General features: G+C 37.4%; 1 protein-coding gene across 8 annotated transcripts in view; it reads left to right on the top strand.

Moving 5' to 3' along the window:
• LOC129733224 (ras-specific guanine nucleotide-releasing factor 2-like) overlaps positions 1-22,385 on the top strand; it is a 502,518-nt gene that overhangs the window by 149,845 nt on the left and 330,288 nt on the right. For all 8 annotated transcript variants that reach the window (XM_055694893.1, XM_055694895.1, XM_055694896.1 and 5 more), the window contains exon 15: positions 5,703-5,833. In XM_055694893.1, the coding sequence (XP_055550868.1) occupies positions 5,703-5,833 (131 nt within the window). The remainder of the gene's footprint in view (positions 1-5,702; positions 5,834-22,385) is intronic.

Genomic DNA, 22,385 nt, shown 5'->3' with positions numbered 1-22,385 from the left:
GGAAATCTTTCAAATTTTCGCAATAATCGAGTTAATCTGACCGGTGGTCCACTAGACGACCTGGTCTATCCAAGGTAGTTTCACACTCTATTTTGTAAGGAGAAACAGTTTATCTAGCTAATCTGCATCAAAATCACGAGAAACATATGTAAATTCCTATTTATAACAAGAGAATAAATAGTTTTCTACAGTTTGGTCCATGATTGTTCTATCCAATGTTTCTCAATGGAAGCTTTTTTTAAAGCTCTTAAGTTTTCGCAAAAAATGAATGGATCACTTTTTCCAGTGGATCACCCTGACGAATAAACAGTTATTCTCTTAATAAAGGGTAAATTAACCTATAGTGGACTCCTTTCCTAAAGTAGACCACTCACCAGTTCAACTCAATTTCTTTCAACATAAATCGGAATTAAGGGTAGAACTACCTAGATTGGATCACGTCTTTTGGTGGACCATCGGTCAGATTGACACAATTTACGTAAAAACTCGATGGATTTCCAGAAATCTGCCATTGGGAAACATCTTATCAAGCTAATCTGCATCAAAATCCCAAACTTTTGTAAATTCCAATTTATATCAATAGAGTAAACAGTTTTTCGTAAGGTTGGTCCACTAAAGGAAATGGTCAATGCAATTAAGAAAATAAATAGTTTGTTGGTGGGATGATCCACTAAACGAAATGGTCCATCCTAAATAGTTCTATCCTATCTATAAATGTTTCTCGTGATGCTGATGAAGATTGGCTGGATGAGATGTGGCCTGACGGAAGCTTTCCGAAAATTGCCTCGAGTTTTTGCATAAATTGAGTTAACCCTCTAGTGCCCAGTACCGCCTTTAGACGGTCTTCAGTTGAACCTCTAAAAAACTTCAATCAATACTTGAAAAATGTTGATAAAGTTTTATAGTGATTTTTTTGAAGTCCGTCTGGAAATCAACTTGGGCACTAAAGGTTTAATCTGGCGAGTGGTCCATTATAGGAAAGGGGTCCACTATAGGTTAATATACCCTAATTGGAATTTATCAATGTTTCTCGTGGTTTTGATGCCGAACAGCTGGATAAGATTTTTCCCGGTGGAAGTTTTCTGGAAATTTATCGATCTACAAAGATAAGAAAGTTTCATTTCTGACTACCGCAATTTGTTATAGCATAAAAATGTTTCTTCAGAACAATTATTCGTTGCAATAATCGTCTTCTTTTACCTCTGACATTAGCCAGGCTCGCGTCTTTAAGGCACATTTTAATAGAATACTTCCCACCAAAGCGTTTTTTTCCTTAAACGCATTGTGACTTTTTTCAAGAAAAAAAAAAGAATTACCTACGTTGTGTGCGGAGATTTTGGAAATTACTTACAACACACTGGTCAACTGGTACTGGCACTGGTAGGTGCAGCCTAAAGTTCGTGTTGGAAAACAATGGAAGATTACAGCTATTCAACCGTTCCTGTGAATTTTGGTGTCCCAGCCATTTCGAAAACGCCTCAAAAGCTCCCACCCACTTCAACGTGAACGATGGCCGTGCGCCTCCTTCACTGTTGAACAGGTGGAGACGCTAGGTTAACCATTTCACAGCAAAGTTGCATCTAGAGCCTGATGGTCATATTCCAGCGAAAAACTTTCTTCTACAAAAGTGTGCATGACATGAAGTAGCGCACATTTTCCTGTAATCACAAATTAGGGTGACCTAAATTTTCGATGAAATCCAACATCTAACTTTTTTATCTTTGTAGGGGAACTGCTCCATTATCCATCTTATTAAGCCGATATTCACGAAAAATGCACGGATTAAATACCAAATTTTCACGAAATCATTGAACAAATAAACTAAATACGCTTGCGTGCTCTTATGGAATCGTTTAGCATTGTATATATAGTAAAATTAGCTATATTTATCCTGAAATTTGTAAAACAAACCATTTTTCCACAACGCTTCCATATCCATCTTAAAACTTGAATCACTGCTCAATTATTGATCTCACGACGCCCCCATATTAATCGCACTCTTATTCATGGATAAATCACATTATCATGAATGAACGTAGACGCAGCCCGTCGTAGTAAGTTACCTAGATATCCGCTGCAGTTGTTCACGTGCAAAATTGGTAACCTAGGTAACCACTACTGTGCTGTAGATTTATGTCAATTATGTCGGAATAATTCAACATTTTCAGTATGATTTTTTCGTATTACCAGAAACCGATTTGGCAACTTTTGATTTTCTTCAACGCAGTGACAACAGATGAAAATACATACAGTTGAAATTTAGGATTTGTAAGAATTCATTTCATACATTTCTGCTAATTCAAGCTTGTTTTTGGAAATTTGAGGTGATCATTTCAAAGTTTAAACTAGGTGTAGTGAGTGATTTTGTATAGTGATTGAAATTAAAAGTGCTCTGCTGGTGATGAAAACAACTTTAGTTGGCTGCTGAACGAGTCCCGTTGTAGCCGTATAGAACGATGCGCGGATTTTGTTTTCTGAGGCAGGTGACTGAATTAAATGAGTCTTCATGTGCAGATGCCCGACTATAATATCATATTTGATGCTTTTATGTGAGTTTTTGAGGATTATACTTTATGAGGAATCTAAAGTGAATTAAAAAGAATCCATCCCATGGATTAGCAGATTGGTTTAAGATAAAAATATGCCTTTTTTCCTGTCTTCAATTGGGTTTTCATGTTGTATGAGATGAATATATGGGCTGAAATGAATAATGGAGCAGTTCCCCTAGATAGACTTAAACGATTTTCTACAATGTTGTAGCCTCGTCATGTTTGCGCAACTTTGCAAAAAAAGGTGGTTTCTATCTTCCTGGATAACCGATTTAGTGTTTATTTTATTTAATCCCGAGAAATTGTTTATTGCAGAAAATGGGTTTATTGAAACAATCTACATATCTATTTAGCTGACAGAAGCAATACCTTATAGCTAATCCGACGTGAATTCATCCAAATATATCATTTTATCTAATCATGGAATTTGTGTCGTGTTCAGAACAAATTATGTATCATAATCGGAACAGCCATTTTATTTCAGATTCATTTGATTTCAAGCATTGTATTGGGTTGACATTTCAATTGTCTTAAAATATTCTTAACATTTCAAAACGGGCTCCCTCAAGGATAAAAAGTTTTTCTAACAAACACTTTCTCATGAATTATCCCTACGTAAAAATCCATCATCAAATCAAGCACAGGAAAAATGAAGTGGTGAAGTCTCAAAAGTAATATGTTCCGATTATGAATGTTCCGATCATAACACAAAACAGGCCTTCGCATTTCACTAATAATTTCACCTTTAAAACAAACATTCTGCACAAAAAGTGTTTTTACATAAAATTTCAATGTGCTTTTTATCGAAAAACATACACAGTACGAAAAAACGAAATTTACAACTAATAGAAATGAAAGCACATAACGGTTTCTAGCACATAAAGTGAAAAATATATAATATAATATTATTTCACACCGTTAATAATGCACAATACAGAATCGTTTTGAACCATGTAAATTTGTACGTTAAGTGATATAAACTTAAAGCTTTGAATATAAATATGCATGCAAATTAACAATATATTCAATTACATTACATGTGAATGCAATGTAATATTACATGGAATATTACATGGTTTCCAATGCTCCATTTATGTGCATTTAAAGAAATGTAAATTTTTTTTTACTGTGTACTGTAATCCACTGCTTGCAAATAAGACATGATAGCAATTGTATGGATCATGGATCATTTTTGTGAGGATAATTTTTTAAAACTTGTTTACTAAAAGTAATACTTAAACAATCTAAATGAAACTATCTGAACAAAATCAGAGGAAGTTGTTTGATGTTTTTGCTAAACGTTTGATATAAGTATTACTTTATTAGGGAACATACTTAAATGACGTAGCATTTTTTTCATGATTTTCACACCGCGTTCCCCACTGGTAGCATTTTATCACGAAATCTCAACCTCCCATGAAAAACAAAATGTAGGATTAAATGACATCCTTCTCCCTTCGTTCTAAGAAAAACGTACAAAATACAAGCTGTAACATTTATAAAAAAAATTAAATCAAATGTCAATTCAATCTATTTATCACTCTTACTCTTGTGACAGCATTAAATATGGTTTTGACTGCGCTCTCTATGATTGTCTTTTGCTTTGCAGTATTTGTCTCTTGGTACGAGGAAATAGTATTGTATACAACTCCATACGGTCCATGTCTGTAGAAAACTGTAGTGTTTCAATCAAAAGAAACTACTCACGAATTCGCAAAAAAAAAATAAATCGCTGCTGCACTTACCCACTTTGAAAACAAACGAGGATTTTGTAATTTTCACTACTAAAAGGCACGCGCTGAGTTAGTTTCCGCTGCAAAGCTTTAAGCAATGTTTTGGTGTATTTTTCGAGTACATTTTTTTCTGCAATAAAATTTATCTTTATAAAAAAATAAATGCTACGTCAATTTTAACCAAACCCTTTCTGCTCCCCCTCCCCCTCTATCACAGCTTGTCACAAAACGATCATACTCCCACTCCCCCATGAATGCTACGTCATTTAAGTATAATTCCTTCAACAGCGGAGAAATTTTGCATATAAAAATTGTTCCGATCATGGTACAAATTCGGACTGTTCGGATGATAGTACATTACCTTAGCTATTAAACCATTCCACAATGGTCCAGAAACCAAATTTAGGAGGAAATTTGGGTCTAGAGCTCTATAGCAACATTTAGAGAAAAACTTTCTTCTACAAAGTTGTTACATATGATGAAGCGCTTATTGAAAAATTATCAAAAATTAGGGTGACCAACATTTCCAATGCAAAAAAGTATCTAACTTTTTCATCTTCGTAGATAGAAGAAAAATTTGTTGTACAATAATATAGCTCCATTAATGTTAAGTAACTTTGTAAAAAAAAATTTTCTCTATCTTTGAAAACAACCGATTTATATTGAAAAAACACATTTTACTCTCTAACTTTTTTATTTCAAGTTTCATCTCAAAACTGCCTTTGAACGTTTTTTATAACTTTTTAGAGAAACAATTTGCAATGCTGACATCGTAAATATCTCAATTTTACTCAAAGTTATTAATATTGTTCATCAAAAAATATGCGTTTTTCATTTGTATGTCATTCTTTTTGGGGCAAACATGAAAAATATCTCTTGGTCTCATTTTAAAGTGCATACTTGACTCTATAAATGGAGGAATTTTTAAAAATATGTTTTTTTTTAAATTTGAGTAAATTCAATTTAAAAAAAGACAAAAACTTCAATATTTTAATCATTATGCATATAAAAACACCCAGATTTATTTTTTGGTACAGAAACAATGATTAATAAATAAAAACCAAATATACGGGTTTCAGAGAGTGGTAAACTCGATAACCGTTGTTTCGGTATCAACCGATTAAACAACCGTAGACGACCATTGTCAGCATCGCTCCATGGGATACACCATGCAAATCCATTTAGGTTTAAGTTTGATTGATGCAGGGTACGGCACAATCTCTCCAAAGTACTCTTTCATGGGTCAAACCCGGTTTTCCCTATACCTCCTGTTAGCATCGTAAATGCGTTTAGCAAATCCCGTCGCCACACTAAATCCAAATTTATCACCCCGAGTTTGATTTGTGATTTCATCATCTGTCTATGTTTGCTTCCCGCTGCGATCGGACGTAACAACTACTATGGCACGGCAAACTCGCAGGGTGGTGACCGACAGCAGCCCCCAATCAGCAGTCCACGCCTGACGGCACGAAAGTTCTCCGCCCCGAAAACGCCGGACCGGCAGCGGAAGAGCTTCTTCGGAACGCCACAACGCGAAAGAGACACATCGAGGTAGGTGGCATTGCTCGCTCCGTCAGGGTTAGGGACTCTCGCTTCCTAGCCGGTTTTGCATGCGTTTTGCACCTCTCGATTTGTTGCTTGAGTGCATGTTTAGCGTAGTTTTAGTAATAATCTTTAAATTCACTAAATTGGTTTCTTTGATGGTATGTACTTAAAATCTTTCAGGTTTAACATTACTTAACTACAGAACTTGACTTGTATATCATAAAGAATTTTGTTTTGAGCAATACTAGTATAACATTTGATTTATCGTTTTTTGACAAGGCTTATCCATTCCAATACAAGTACGCATACATCCGAAGAAACGGATGGAGATATTTAGTGAGTGCTTTGGGTCAGGGTCGAACCCGCCAACTGATTCAAACGGAAAATGCATTCTGCTGTCGATTGGGACAGCACTTCGGAATGCCGTTCTCCGAAACTTTGGATCCGTCGAGCTGTACGTCTTTGGCTTCAAGTTCTGGAAGGGTCATAAAATTATTGTTTTAACCAATAAATCAAACACATCGTCACAATCAGTTCTTTCTGGCTTGCTCTAAATGGGGTATGTATTCGTATTCTATGCCTAATGTCTGATGACATCGGCCGGTCTCTAGAGTTGTCATCGGTGGCTCGGGCAGTTTTGATACTGAATGATGATGGCAGTGCTAGTACGAGCAGTGATTTATGGATGCCATCCGTTTCCTTTTCGATTGTTGCCATTGATTTCCCCTGGCGGCAATGATACCAATTCTGCCATCGGTTGGAGATTTGTGGCAGTTAAGGAAATTTTCAATTATCCTTCGGACATCTATATCCTGGGCCTGAATTGTTGTAGTAACAATAGAATCAATTCAAACCAGATGGTGTACGCATTTTTGTCATTCGACTGATGTATCGTGGGTTCGTGTACTGATTGCATTTACATAACCTCGAACATGCTTAACATCGTTGTGTTATTTATTTAGGTGATTTTTCATTTCTCATTGTTGTGCTTCATTAGGTCGACAATCTCGATTTTGAGCAGATGAGGTTTATCTTGAATTTCTTTAAAAATGTTTTCAATATTTTCTACTAATGGAAAAAAAAAGTTACACTCTGACTGTGGAGACATCGTTTCCATAAAAAAATGAACGTTCATATTTATGCCACGAATATTCATTTTTTTTTCGCAACGCGAGTGAATTTCTGTTATTTCATCCCCCAACAGTTGATGTTGTGTATTCGAGGCATAATTTCGATTCAAAAAGAAAGCTAGGCCAGGTATCAGATGACGCAACGTTATATAAATAATAAAAAAATCTATTTTTTGTGACCATGAGCATACATGTTCGCCTGCGGTTGCTTCTCTGTTATTGACGGGTCAGCAGTATTTATACAGGGAACCTAAAGATGATGTTTGGGATTACCATCAATTCTCAATGTGCAAACACATGTAGCCTAATTGTTTCTTTAGACAGTACCAGCACCAGTCGCAGCCGAATGCAGACGAATGAAGGATTTTGTATAGGGACAGGTTGAAATGATACTCGCTTTGATGTTAGCCGGAAACACCTCTGCACTTCCACGTGAAATCACTGAACTGTTGGATAAAAGGGTTTGCAGCGTGGTTCGTTTGGGTAAACGCTGCACTGACCAAAAGGCCACTGAATCTCTTGTACCGTATCATGCCGACGATGGCAGCTTTGATTAAGCAAACAGGCGCATTCGTATATATTTTGTATGTCAACCAGTGTTAATAAAAATAATTTTCATTAGCGGAATTCTTCGAAAATCACAATCATTTTTCTTCAATTTTCACTACAAAAAAAAAAAAAAAACGCAGCACCCTTTCAGAAATACTCAATTTTAATTTCTGTACTGTGATGAAATATTTCACGCGCTTCGTTCGCGTTCATGCATTCAAAATTTACTGGAAATCCAACCAAAACATTTTCACCGTTCCTTTGGTGAAGCGAAAATAAAAATCAACCACATGGCTATTATAAGCGTAACACATCGCTGTCGCATGGACTCATAGAATCATGAGTTATGACTCATGATACCATGGGTTGGATTCTGAATATCATGAGCTACTCAGAGCGTTTTTATAAATACGACTCATGACTGCTAAAAATGTAACACATATCTGTCGAACTGCGCGCCGGTATATTCAGTTATTTGCAATTTTAGAATCCGTGATTAATACCGTAGGTGGACTAGCGTATTTCATCCCAAGTAACACACGTTGGTATAGAATAGTTGACGTTACCTATTCCATGACATCTCTATCACCAGAAAAGCGCAAAACATGAAGGCTAATAGAACAAGTACCGATAACTGCATGAAAGCGAGCCAACTTGATAGAATTAAGTGGCAAAATACATCTCGAGTACTAATACGGCAATGCGCAAATCTGTTGCTATGACAACTGTTAACCAGCGCATGCGAAAAAATGTGTTGTGTCTGCGCAGTGCAACTAGATCGACAAAAGCCTTTATCAGTGGCAGTTTTAATTGATTATAAATTGATGACAAAAAATAATATTCAACCTTTCAAAAAGAGTTGTTTCTTTGGCATGAATATTGAAATTGTTACACTGCAAGCGTTTTGTTTATCTTTTAATGGCGCGTTTTGACCCGCTTCAAATAAATATAGAAATCGTTCATATAGTTTAAATATTAATTTGATCAAGTATTTTTAAGTTGAGTGTTAAATGCTACGACTGTTGTACTAAGAAAAAGCATTTTACAGGTACGTAATGTTGTTATTAGATGGTGTAATGTCTTACGAGAAGACCAAGTGATAGTGATTGTTATTCTTGAACTCATGTTATTAAAAACATCTACAAAACCAGAAAAAATGAGCTTGTTCTTGAAATACGGTTGTATTACTGATGAAAAACAACCTCAAACACAATATAATAACACAAGTTTTTAATTTCGCTTGTAGTACACTTATATGACTACTTTCGTTGTTACTTATTTTCTAACATGTTTTGTGGGTTACTTGGGATGTGCAAAACAAGGTTTTCGCGAGTGAACGTGTTGATAAAACAGATGACGAGTGTCCGGTTGCATAAATTTACTCAACACAGTATTATCAAGTGCGGTTGAAACTGAACAACTGTGGCAGAGAACATACGATCGGAAAAAAAATCCGGTTGGAGATCGAAAAGGATACAAAAAAGTAAACAACTACTGATACCAGGTCTATAATATAATATGCTTATTGACGTTGTGCTCGTATACAAATAGCTAGCCGTAAAGTTTGTATTTTCCATCAAGCCCAGTTTAGAGTTCCTTCGCTTGAAATGTAAACTCGTTGTTGTTGTTGCTGCTAGAATTGATGGATAAGAAGCTGTGCGGCGAGTGTCATCTGCCTAATAATGATTTGAAACTAGTGCCCGCGGTTTCTGCGATGCCTTTCGCCACGATCGTGTCCACAAGGATTTGTTCGCACAAGGGAAGGCAATGTTTATTTGTCCCGCCTGTAAAAATAAATTAGGCGGTAGAAGAATCCTTGCCTATTTTGCCGAAAAACTAAATAATGTGCCGGCTGTGCCAAAGAATGTTGTTCAATTTGAACAGCTGTGTGATACTATTGGATCACTGAGTTATAAAGTGGATTGTTTGATGCTGTCGCAGAGCCGTAACGATCCCAGCCCTGCTGCTCCTGTGTGGCCGAAACTAGGAAATCAACGCCGGTGGAGTGGTAATGATGGTGCGGTACGTAATTCTGATAGCCGCGGCACTAACTCGATCGATTTAAATGATCTTTCGGTTGCATGAACTGTCCGTCGTTTTTGTATAAATCAATTGAAAATTATCCACGCATCAGTCCCAAAATGCAGATAATTGTAATTTGATTATTCGAACTATTATAGGTAGCGAACGGCTTCAGCAGTGGTTAAGATTGCTGCAGAAAACCTGCCGAAGCCTTTCGCTACCCTACTATTGAAAATTGTTATTGAAAAGTGTTAAAACTAAAAGAAATAAAACAAAGTTTATTAAAAAGTCTTAAAAAAGCAATCAGTTTACTAATAAAGGATGGTGCTAACTATGTAGCAGCGGGCAGCAGCGATAGCGAGTACCAGTAGCGGTAGTAGTAACAGCGTCAGCGGTAAGTGCAACGGTATTACCTCTTTTAGTAAAAAGCGGCTTTTGTGCGGTAGCGGCAATTCCTCCAGTGAAAAATTGCCGTATTTTGGCAACACACAGACGGGGGTGTTGGCAATCAAAATCTGTCTGCCGTCAAATTTATAGTCCGAAAACAGCTTTTAATGTCAGGAATAGCACAGAGATGGGATCAGCATCATATCCTAAATTGAATTAAAAAACTAATTGTCCTTTTAAGGATGAACTAAATAGTCAACTGAAGAGTTTTTTTTTAAAGAGGGGATTTGTTAGTAGCTTAAGTATTTATGATAAATATTAGTAAATAATGAGTTTGTGTGTCCAATCACAAATGGTGACTTCTCAACACTCTAAGAAATTTGTAATTTTAATTGTTAGGATTTGCTTGCTTTCGCAGTTAGGACTTATCATTCGTAGGGATTTAACCTACTTGTCAGAAAAGGGGAAGTAAACTTACAACTAACTTAATTGCTAACTTATTGGATATGAAGAGAGCTTATCGTAGCAATTGAGGATTGCAACGATTTTTGTCGAAAATTGTTAATAATTTTATTTGACATAGCTTCTAATGGTTCAACACCAGTAAGTGTATGTAATTCGAGTGTACCAAACCAAGGAGGACGCTTCAAAATCATTTTCAGAATTTTATTACGAATCCTTTGAGCGTTTTCTTCCTTGTTGAACAGCAATTTGACCAGATCGGTACAGCATAAAGCATTGCTGGTCTAAAAATTTGTTTGTAAAACAGAAGTTTGTTCTTTAAACAAAGTTTAGAATTCCTGTTAATGAGAGGATATAAACATCTCGTATATTTGATGCACTTGGCTTGTATACTCTCATAGTGCTCTTTGAAAATAATTTTTTTATCATAAATTAGTCTCAAATACTTAACCTTGTCGGACCAACTTAAAATAACCCCATTCATCTTGACAACGTGATTATTGTTTGGCTTGAGGAAAGAAGCCCTAGGCTTATGCGGAAAAATTATCATTTGAGTTTTAGAAGCATTGGGAGAGATTTTCCACTTTTGCAAGTAGGAAGAAAAAATATCTAAACTTTTCTGCAATCGACTGCATATGACACGAAGACTTTTTCCTTTTACGGAAATGCTTGTATCATCGCAGAACAATGACTTTGTGCATCCTGGAGGCAAATCAGGAAGATCTGAAGTGAATAAGTTGTACAGGACTGGACCCAAGACTGAACCTTGAGGTACACCTGCTCTGAGAGGAAATCTATCAGATTTTGAATTCTGATAGACAACCTGCAGAGTTCGATCAGTAAGATAATTTTTTAAAATTTTGATTAGGAAAATTGGAAAATTAAAAGTTTGCAATTTCGCAATCAAACCTTTATGCCAAACACTGTCGAATGCTTTTTCAATGTCTAAAAGAGCAGCTCCAGTGGAATAACCATCAGATTTGTTAGCTCGTATCATATTAGTAACTCTGAGCAATTGATGAGTTGTGGAATGCCCATGGCGAAATCCAAACTGTTCATTTGCAAAAATTGAATTTTCGTTGATGTGTGACATCATTCTGTTAAGAATAATTTTCTTAAACAGTTTACTTATTGAAGAAAGCAAACAGATTAGTCGATAACTTGAAACTTCAGCTGGGTTCTTATCCGGTTTTAAAATTGGAGTAATTTTCGCATTTTTCCATAATTTGGGAAAATATGCAATTTTGAAGCAGCAATTGAAAATTTTCACAAAAAATTCCATTGTGCTCTCAGGGAGATGTTTGATTAGTATATTAAAGATTCCATCGTCACCAGGTGCTTTCATATTTTTGAAATTTTTAATAATTGATTTAATCTCATTCAAGTTAGTTTCAATTATTTCTGCAGGTAAAAAATTCTGGGAAGAAATTAAATCAAATTGACGTGTGACTTCATTTTCAATTGGACTCACAAAATTCAAATTTGAGTTATGAACACTCTCAAACTGCTGAGCAAGTCTTTGAGCCTTTTGTTCATTGGATACAAGAAAACGTTCACCATCTTTTAAAACTGGAATAGGCTTTGAAGGTTACTTAAGAATCTTCGACAGCTTCCAAAATGGTTTTGAATATGGTTTCAATTTTTCAACCTTAGTCTCAAAATTTTGATTTCTCAGAAGAGTAAATCTATGTTTAATCTCTTTCTGTAAATCTTTATAAATAGTTTTAAAAACAGGGTCACGAGAACGTTGATATTGACGTCTGCGGACATTTTTCAAACGAATAAGAAATTGATGATTTTCGTCAATTATTGGTGAATCAAATTTCACTTGAGCCTTTGAAACAGAATAATTCCTGGCATCAACAATTGCACATTTTAATGCTTCCAAAGCGGAATCAATATTCACTTCGTTTGGCAAATCAAGCTCATTATTGTAATTTCTTTCAATATGAGTTTTGTATCTTTCCCAATTAGCCTTGTTATAATTAAAAACAGAGCTCATAGGGTTTAAAACTGATTCATGTGATAAAGAAAAAGTTATTGGAAGATGGTCAGAATCAAAGTCAGCATGTGTGATCAAATCACTACATACATGACTTTGATCTGTAAGCACCAAATCAATTGTTGAAGGGTTTCTTACAGAAGAAAAGCATGTAGGACTTTTGTTTTGAATTTTGTTTACCTTGCCTTGCCTTAACAATTGCTAAATGGGCTGGGCATTGATAAAAATTCGACATATGGTTGCCGTTACAATTCGCACAGCGGAAATTTTTACTCTCTTTCACAGGACATGTGTCCTTTTTGTGAGAAGAGTCTCCACAAATGAGGCATTTTTGGTCCATGTTACAAAACTTTGAACCATGGCCATAACGTTGGCAAACACGGCATTGGGTGATATGCTTTTCACCTCCGCCAAACTTTCGATATAATTCCCATTTTACACGCACGTTATGTAAAGCATGTGCTTTTTCAAAAAAATTTAAGTTATTAACCTCACTGCGGTTAAAATGAATTAAATAATTTACAAGTGAAATTCCAGTTCGCTGACTGTTTTCGCCTCGTGATTTTTGTTTCATCAGAATTACTTGGGTAGGGGCTATACCAAGTAATTCTGTCAAAGTAGTTTTGATCTCATCAACGGTTTGATCGTTGGTGAGACCTTTCAATACGACCTTGAACGGCCTGGCGCTCTTCGTATTATATGTAAAAAATTTATACATCTTTTCAGTTAAATACTGAATAAGACGATTCCAATCTTTCAATGTTTGGGCCAGTAAACGGCATTCGCCTCTTCGGCCAATTTGATAAGTAACTTTGAGGTCGGAGAGAAACGTAGAAAGTTCACTTTTAAAAATATTGAATTCAGAAGCAATAGTTACCACAATAGGTGGAACTTTCTCCTTTTTTACAGAAATTTCACTTTGAATAGTTTTACTTTCGAACATTTCAATTTCGCCGGCTTCTTGCTCAGGCAGAATATCATTTAAATTTTCACTGCATAAGCTAGTTTCAGAAAAAGATGCCTCTCTTTTCCTCCCAGTAGCGATGCGTGGTTTCTTTTTTCGTCCTGCCATTTCAGGTGATACGAAAAAAGTTCAAGAATAATATCAAATTGCAAGTATTGAGAAAGAAAGAAATAGGTAGTCTTGAGTAAGTTAACTTCCAGGTAATCTTTAAAAGACACACTGACAAAACACAAACTTTGAAGCTATAGGCAGTCAAAGACCAGTCCACAAGCAACCGAAAATACGTCTGATCTTTCGGGCAACTCAAGACTCACGTCAACTGAAGAGTTAAAATTTTGTCGTTCATACATTACACCTTATTCGAAATTTTGGTGCACTTTGACATAGACGATTGTAAATTCGATATGATCTTCATGTCTCAGCACGAGTTCGAAATTCAAATGTGCACCAAGAAACAAATAACTGAGTAACCAACTTTTTTATAAGTAGACCCTGTTGATGTTTTCCACAATAATGCGAAGGAGCCCAGTTTAGAGCAACCATCAACATCAAACATTAGTTCTACTATTCAGGATGTCCATGATGTTCAACATATTGCTTTCTGAGAGAATTTGAGGCGACATTTTGACGACAACTTATAAACATTTAAGCATCTGATAGGAACAGCTTTTACTACATTTACACAGTTTACCTAACTATAATCGATCCGCTGCATCACGCCACGCCATTCCGATGCGTCTTGAAACAATTACTTTTGGCTGATCGTGCTCGTGAGTAGGGGAGTGCACGCGAATAAGACCGTAAATAGGAGTGTATGTCCATGATTTCGGGAGCAAAGAAAACTCGCAAGCGTCAACACTCGGTGGTGTGAAATGAAGGAAGTGTGAAAGAACGAGAGACAGTTCGAATGGTGGAAGTTCTCCATTGTGTGTGTGTGATTTCGGTAGCGGTAAGAACAATACTTGGAGTATCGCATGCTTGTTTAGAGCGAGTTTAGCAACACTGGAGCATACACCCATAAACCATTTGTAGTTAAAAAAAAACTTCAAAACTTTTTTCCTTGTCAAAAGTTGTTTTCCTTGTTTTGTGTTGCAAAATAGATATTTTTTTTTGTGTATACTTTTATCGGTAAGATAAAACTGTTATCTGCAACTTTTCTGATGAAGTCACACCGATTAAACAAACCGTTCTGACTCTAAAAATATCCATAAATAAGGCCATAATAAGGCAACTCTAAAAATATCCATAAATAAAACCATAAATAAGGCAATCCATGGGTGACGTTTCACTGCTTGTACGTTTGTAATTGTTTTTTCAAGTTGCAAAACCAAAACACAACCAAACACAAAATCTTTTAATGCCGGAAAAAAAATCTAAAGTGATAATTTATTATTGGGTAAAGGATTGTCATTAACCATACTGGAGCAACCGATCGTGTGTTTTTCGTGCTTTTCGATCCGGGTTGTATCCAAGTTGCGACCGTTCAAACATACCTAAAGCTGTCAAACGTTAAAAAAAATTGGAATCAGCTGACCGCACTTGTCTCGTAGATTGCCTTAGCAACATCTATAAACTACGTAACGCCTAACGCAAAAACCCCAATTTTTGGACTCCCACCCTCCCATATGTAACGAAAAGTAACGCCAAAGCCTACCCCCATAAAAACTACGTAACGCTGTACTGCCGGTGTCCGCATAACGGTCCTATACTATTTTGGTCACTTTTGAGTTATCATCGGGAATCGACTTAATTGTTATCATATTTTCTGGAAAAAAATTAAAATTGATACTTTTGTATGGGAAAACATGGAAAAAATTCCAATTTGTTTTTGTCCCATATTAAAAGTACCCGCATTACAGTCCCACTGCATAGAGGTACAAACTGCAAACATATAATTTTGCTCCAGATTAGTGTATATCGGATAATTTTAGGCATATAGAAGTATATCATTTAATCAACTAGACTAATGTTTTTTTCAGTAGTACAATCTACGTTGCCAGTGATACTGCCGGTTGCTGGTTGAATTTGTATGTGGTGGGACAAAATTTGCGAGTGCTTTGGAAATGTACCCGCATATTTTGTCCCATTTTGTCTTTTTTTTAAGTTATATAACGTAAAACCAATTCCACCCATGGTTTTTTGTTCTAAACGATAAACTTGTGGTGCCATGAAACTGTTATGGTCATTGGTTCTGGATATAATTGGAAATCCGAAAATTCACGGATAATATTGAATCGCCGTTTTCTCAAGATGTTGTTTTTCATTATGGGACAGTTATCCGGGTACCGGCAGTGTGGAGCATATGCCAAATAAAAATGCTCATATTTGGAAAGTCTCCCCTTGGATTTTTTGTTATGTAACGCTCATCTTAACCTCCCCCCCTCCCCTATATAACAAATCGTAATGCCAAAGAATATATCCCCCTCCCCCCATAAGTATTACGTAATTTATGGATGCCGCCTTATACCACTTTTACAAAAAAAACTTTTTCACAAATTATTCGTGACCAAAAACAAAAAATAATATCAGCACAAAATGACATCTTCAGCCCATAAGAACATCTATGCAAAGTGCAAATGCAATGCTATGCAAATGACATTAAAAAAATAGATGATAAACATTTTGTGTTCTCTAATGTCATCGATAAAGATTTACAGTACTTTCTGCAGAAAAAATAGAATCCGTTAGGAAAAACGATCAAAAATGGTTGAAATGTTATTATAAATTGATTAGGGTATCGAACGTCTTTGGCGGTTTTTGCAAAATGCTGCTGCAGAAAAGCTGCCAAAGAAAACTTATTAATTTATGTTCTACTTTGTTTTGTCGTGCAAATCATAAATAATACTGACTCTCGAACTTGTTACTACAAACGCAAATCCTCAAACCCGTAACGGTTTGGCATCTAAGACCATGAACAAAACCTGATCTTTTACGATTTTCATCAATTGTTTTAAGTTGAAAAATTATAATTTCAATAATTCATAATCATGAATCAAATTCCAACTTATCAGAGTGATGAATCCAATTAAAAGTTTATGAACTTTCTCCTAAGCTTTATGAATTTTTATTGTAGTTTCATGAAATAAATTAATGGCTTCATAAACCAAAACACGAATTCAAATATAATGTCAAATTTCATTCGTGGAACGCTAGATCACATGAATTATATTTTCAGTTTCGGGATCGATAAGTCATGACATTAAGATTTAATGAGCCAAAGCGAAGTTTCATAAATTAAATGTACACCCAGTCCGCACAAATGACATGTTGGTGACCTTTAGGAGAAGATTCATGTTCGTATTAGGAATGCACTGATGTTTAAAATTTCAGTTTACAAAACAAAACTTAAAGTGATAAAGTTTTAGAAAATTTGGAACAATGAAAATCAAGTTTCACTGCGACTGACAGATGACTTGACTTCTTTTTTTACGAATTGTGAAAAAAGAAAGAGAGAAAAAACGTCTCATGTTAGTAAAATATTTTCTTCTTTTGGTAACATTCTTGCTGAATAGAACATGGTGTTATGGTTTGACCAAAAAGTAGGGGTTTGTTTATTATTAATTTATTATAATCTACATCAACAAACAACAAATGTCCCAATAATGGCTAATTATCTTAAACTAATTACAGTCACGATCGCTTCAATACAATACAATACAATACAAAATATTACAATAATAATTCTCTTAGTCGTCGTTAGTAGTAAAAAATATAGTAAAATCAAAAAAGGCCACTACTTTGTTGAAGGCTCGCTGTATACCGACTATAGCGCTGTTTTGTGCGTAGTTAGTGCGTTGAAAAAGTATCCTCAGCATAGCATTATTCTGCAGTGCCCTAGGTCGTACGTTCAAATTAATTTCCCTTAGAATAGCAGGGCAATCGATTTTTCCCTGCAACATATCGGCAGCAAACAAAGCCCTTGCGATGTTTCTTCGTGCGTGGAGAGTCTCCAAGTGAATCAGTCGGCATCGGCTCTCATAACCCGGTAAACGATAGTGGTTTTGTCAAGGTAGCCGACGCGAAGCAAAGCGTGAAAAGCGACGTTGAATCGATTCAATCCTTATTATACCGTTTTGGTAATATGGGTGCCAGACAACGGAACAGTATTCGAGAGTGGAACGGACGAGCGAACAATATAATGCCTTGAGACAATACACGCTCGTAAAGTCCTTTGCGATGCGGAAAATGAATCCCAAAGTTCTGGATGCCTTATCCACGATGTATGAGACATGCCGTTTAAACGATAGTTGGCTATCCAAGATAACGCCGAGATCTTTTACATGGTCGACACGTTGAATTTCGGTACCACAGAGCTTATAGTTGAAGATGACAGGATGGCGAATGCGAGTGAAGGAAATTACAGAACATTTCTCAGGTTTAACAAGCATACAGTTAAGGTTGCACCAATTTATGAAGGCGTCAAATTCACTTTGGAGGCAGATTGCATCCACCATGGAACGGATTTTCATGTAAATCGTCAGCGAAAGTTAAGCGAGGGCATTTAAGTACGTAGTTAACATCATTGAAGTACAACAAGAAGATTAACGGTCTCAGGTGTCTTCCTTGCGGGATACCGGATGAGGCCAAAAAAGCATTCGCCTGAAAATCATCAATTGTCACAATCAGTTTCCGACTTACAAGGTAGGAATGGAACCAATGTAATATACAGCCACTGTTGCCGAGTCTTTCGAGTTTGGCAATCGTAATAGCGTGATTAATTTTGTCAAACGCCGCGGACAAATCAGTATAAATGACGTCCGTTTGAGCGCGATCTGCCATGCTTTCCGCAACATACGATGTGAGACACAAGAGATTTGTAGTTGTTGATCTACCCGAGACGAAACCGTGTTGATCCTCGCTCAGGTATTGTTTGCAGTGCGACTGTCATAACAACAAGCTCAAACAATTTAGAAATGGCACATAATGACGATATTCCTCGGTAGTTGTTCACGTTCTTGCGCTCTCCTTTTTTGTGGACGGGAAACATGTATGCGATTTTCCATGCAGACGGAAATATTCCGCTTGACAGGGACAGGCCAAACACAAGCTGAAGAGGGGTTAGCAGACTCTCAATATACTTTTTTAAGAACGCAGACGGAGTTCCATCCGAACCCAATTTTGTCGATGATTTCAATATTGAGGCGGCTCGAGAGATCATTGCTTCATCAATGTTGAGTCTGCTAAAATTACTCCCACTACAATCGGAACGTTTTGAGCAGCCTGAGTTACTTGGTCAGCCGAGGTCACATCGTTGCCAAAAAGTCTGCGCGAATTTCTCAGCAAAGAGTTGGCAGACCTTCTCCGGCTCGGAGGCAACCTTGCCGTCGAAAGTCATCGTTGAAGGAAGACTCGATTCTCTTCGTTGAGCGTTAACGTGTCTCCAAAATGTTTTTGGTTTCGCCTTCAAACTGCGCTGGATGCTTTGCAGGAGTCGTCTAAAACAACTCTGACTGGTCCTCTTATACGCTGTGTTCAACTTTTTGTAGTGCACGCGGAACGGAAGCGTACCAAACCTGGAGTAAGTCCTGAGTGCAGCCTTTTTTTTGGTCTCAACATGCGAAGCTCGCGGGTCATCCAAGGCTTCTTATTAAATGAACGAACTATCTTGGGAACATGTCGGTCAATGGCGTGAATGATTATGTGCGATAACGTCAGTGCAGCGCTATTGGCATCACGGCCTTCAAGAACACCGACCCAGTCGATAGCGGCAAAAAATTCGGTAATGCTCCGGTGATCGGCTTTTCGGAAGTTGTAAGAGACAGGTGTGACGGTTTCCGTAAGGTTTACCGAAAAGTTCTTGAGGGCGAGAAATAATGGTGGGTGGGCACCACTTGCTTGATCAGAGGTGATGGAGCGAGTGAAACAACCGGGGCAACGTCCTGCGCGCTGACGAAACAGAGGTCCAGGCAGCAATTGTTCTCGTTAGTCACGTGGTTGATCTGTCGCCGCGTGGCAGAACTGTAGCAGTCGAGAAACCGTATAGCTCCAATGTGCAGAGTAGAGTGATCAGGGTCTGGAGGGTTGGAGGGTGATACTTCTACTTCGGAGGGTTGAAGACAAAGCATCACTATCAACAGCAAATAACTTGTTCGTGTTTGTTGATATATCATTACTAACAAGGCACATGAATAGGTACCGCGAATTAAGATGTTTAAGTTGAAAAAAATTAATAATTCAAATAAATGAATGTTTGTAGCAAGGTAGCATTGCGATATTTATAATTCAAATGCGTCCAAACGATATATTATGAGATGCGACAATGTTCATGCACTAATTGTTAGGGTTTGCAATCCCGGGAAATAGCTTTTCCCGGAATCTCGGGATTCTCGCGTTCCTTGAAAAATTCAACAAGATTTACTAAAGTTTCCCATGCAAAAGTTATTGAACTTTTTACTCTATTTACTCTATTTACTCTATCAACTATTATTTACTCTACTATTTACTCTATCAAAACATGAAACTGGCGAAACTGACGTTCTTCGCTTGTTAGTTTATCAATGAGCGAATACTCGAATTTTTGAATTTCTACAAATATTTTTTACCTGTAAATTGATAAAAAAAATTAAATCAATGTGACCTGAAATAAGTATTTTGTGAAACTAAAAGTCAGGGTAACTTGGGTCGTCATTGTGTTTTTAACGTTAAAGTTATCGTTGCAGTATAATTACGTAGGCATTCGAATGTTTCAAAACCGACTTGTTTTGAGTCGTTTTGAACTGATTATAATAATATATCATTTTCTTCTGGTTTGTCTCGGTCTTTCACAGAAAACCGGCAAATGGCAAAATAACGTTTCAGTTGCTCAATTTCAATTCTTGCACGGAATCCTACTCTCTAATTAACACCAATAACATCACGTAGGTTTGAACTATTGCTCTGTCAATGAAAGCTAGATTTGCTAATCAGTTCATTATTTTTAACTCGCATCGTGTAATGGCAAAGCAAATATATTTGATGAAAAATGATCTGAGAAGCTTTGCTACCTTTCAAGCAAACTTAGTTTTGAGCAAATATTTGTTATAGTGTGATAGTATAACATATAAGTATATTATCCCGAAAAATATTCTGCTCAAAAAGCCGTACCAAGAATAGCAAATATTTACCTCGTCTAACGCCTGGCCAACACTCAGTTTTCTCTTCAATAAACTGAAAGAATTGGTCTCTCTAGTTTCTAATGAAATGTATCAAGGGATGAAAATGGTTCTTAACACCCGTCGTACGAAAACTCCGAGTGCTCGCAGGTCCACCTCAAGTAGTGTCCACTTCTCGTGCCCTACCGCAATAATGAGAAGCAGGCAAGAGAGATCGTCACCTTGCCGGAGTCCTCTGCGGGATTCGAATGCACTTGATAATCCTTCCGAAATCCTCACAAAGCACGGGTTTGTTCATCCTTGATTAGTAGAGCATCAAATGCGTTATGAACAACACACATTCGTTGTACTGGTTCAGTAAACACGAAACGAAACAGTACAGAAAATGCTCTAGAAAGACGCAATATTGATGTGGTTACGCACAGTCCAACTTTTGCGTGTATGCCGAATCCAAAATACGTCTCCACAAAACTCGGTTGTGAGTTGCTCACCTCCAGTCTCCCCTTACACCTGCTGCTCTGGCATCCTCGTCGACAGCACACATCTAGCGTGTGCGAGGTCTGCCTCGAAGTCGTCGGCCTCTATCCGGTTCTCTACTAAATATTATCTTTGCCGGTCGCTCATCCGCCATCCGTGCTACGTGGCCAGTACACTGTAACCTGCCGTGTTTCATCAGCTTGACAATATCAGCGTGTTTGTATACTTCGTACAGCTCGTGATTCATGCACCTGCGCCACACTCCATTTTCTAATTTGCCTCCGAGTATCGATCGCAGGATTCTACGGTCGAAGACCCCAAGCGCTCGTCGTCCACGATTTATGTCCGTAGAGCGCCACCGGGAGGATCAGAGTCCTATAGAGCGCAAATTTCGTACGGATCTGTAGGCTACGGGACCTAAGCTGGTTACGCAATCCGTAATAAGCCCTATTTGCCGCCGCAATCCGTCTCTTCACCACGCGGTTCACCTCGTTGTCACATGTCACGAGAGTACCAAGATAAACAAATTCGTCCAAAAAAAGTATCTCCATCCATCTCCACCGAAGTACCAACACCCGCAGAACTACCACGATCTCTGCCAGACACCATGTACTTCGTTTTGGCAGAGTTAATAGTAAGTCCAATACTCGCAGCTTCCCTTTTTGATAGCCGTAAAGGCCTCCTCAACAGCTCTACGGTTAACACCAATTATATCAATGTCGTTCGCGAAGCCTAGAAGCATGTGAGACTTCGTGATGATGATGCCGCTCCTCTGCACACCTACCCTTCGTATTGCACCTTCCAAAGCTATGTCGAACACAAGTTCGCGAGCCCGTCACCTTGCTTCAGACCATCTAACGTCACAAACGCGTTCGAAATTTCGCCCGCTGTCCTGACGCATAACGGGAAACCGTCAAGCGTCGCAAGTAACAGTGCAATTAGTTTTGTTGGAAAACCATGTTCTAGCATTATTTGCCACAGCTCGTTGTGTTCCACTGTATCGTACGCCTCCTTAAAGTTAATATACAGATGATGTGTCTGCAAGTTTTGTTCTCGAAACTTGTCGAGGATCTGTCGCATGGTGAACATCTGGCCCGTTGTAGATCGCTTCTCTCGAAAACCGCATTGGTGTTTTTCAACAAACGCTTCCTGCAACGGACTCAGTCGCTGGAAGAATATGCGGGAACTAAAGTGAACTCTATTGGATAGTTATTGAGCGTATTGTCCTTTCGTGTGAGAAAGTTTACAACAGTTTACTATCTCTCTGGAGAAATATTTCTGATTCCACTTCGGTGTTTTTGTGAGCTCCTCAGATGCACATGATTCGCTGCTCTCTTCAAGCGAGTGAAAGCAGCTGTTTTCGCAGTAAAAGATAATCTCCTAGGGTAGGCATTCAGATTACTGATTATTACCTTCGTTTATTCGAAAAAAATGACATTGATCACTTTGAAGTAATCTCAAGTTAGTACGTGTT

Source organism: Wyeomyia smithii, chromosome 3 (genome assembly GCF_029784165.1).
Source record: "Wyeomyia smithii strain HCP4-BCI-WySm-NY-G18 chromosome 3, ASM2978416v1, whole genome shotgun sequence".
In the NCBI taxonomy this organism is placed as follows: domain Eukaryota; kingdom Metazoa; phylum Arthropoda; class Insecta; order Diptera; family Culicidae; genus Wyeomyia; species Wyeomyia smithii.
The sequence above is the reverse complement of the archived record's forward strand: the minus strand, read 5'-3'. Positions and strand labels throughout refer to the sequence as shown.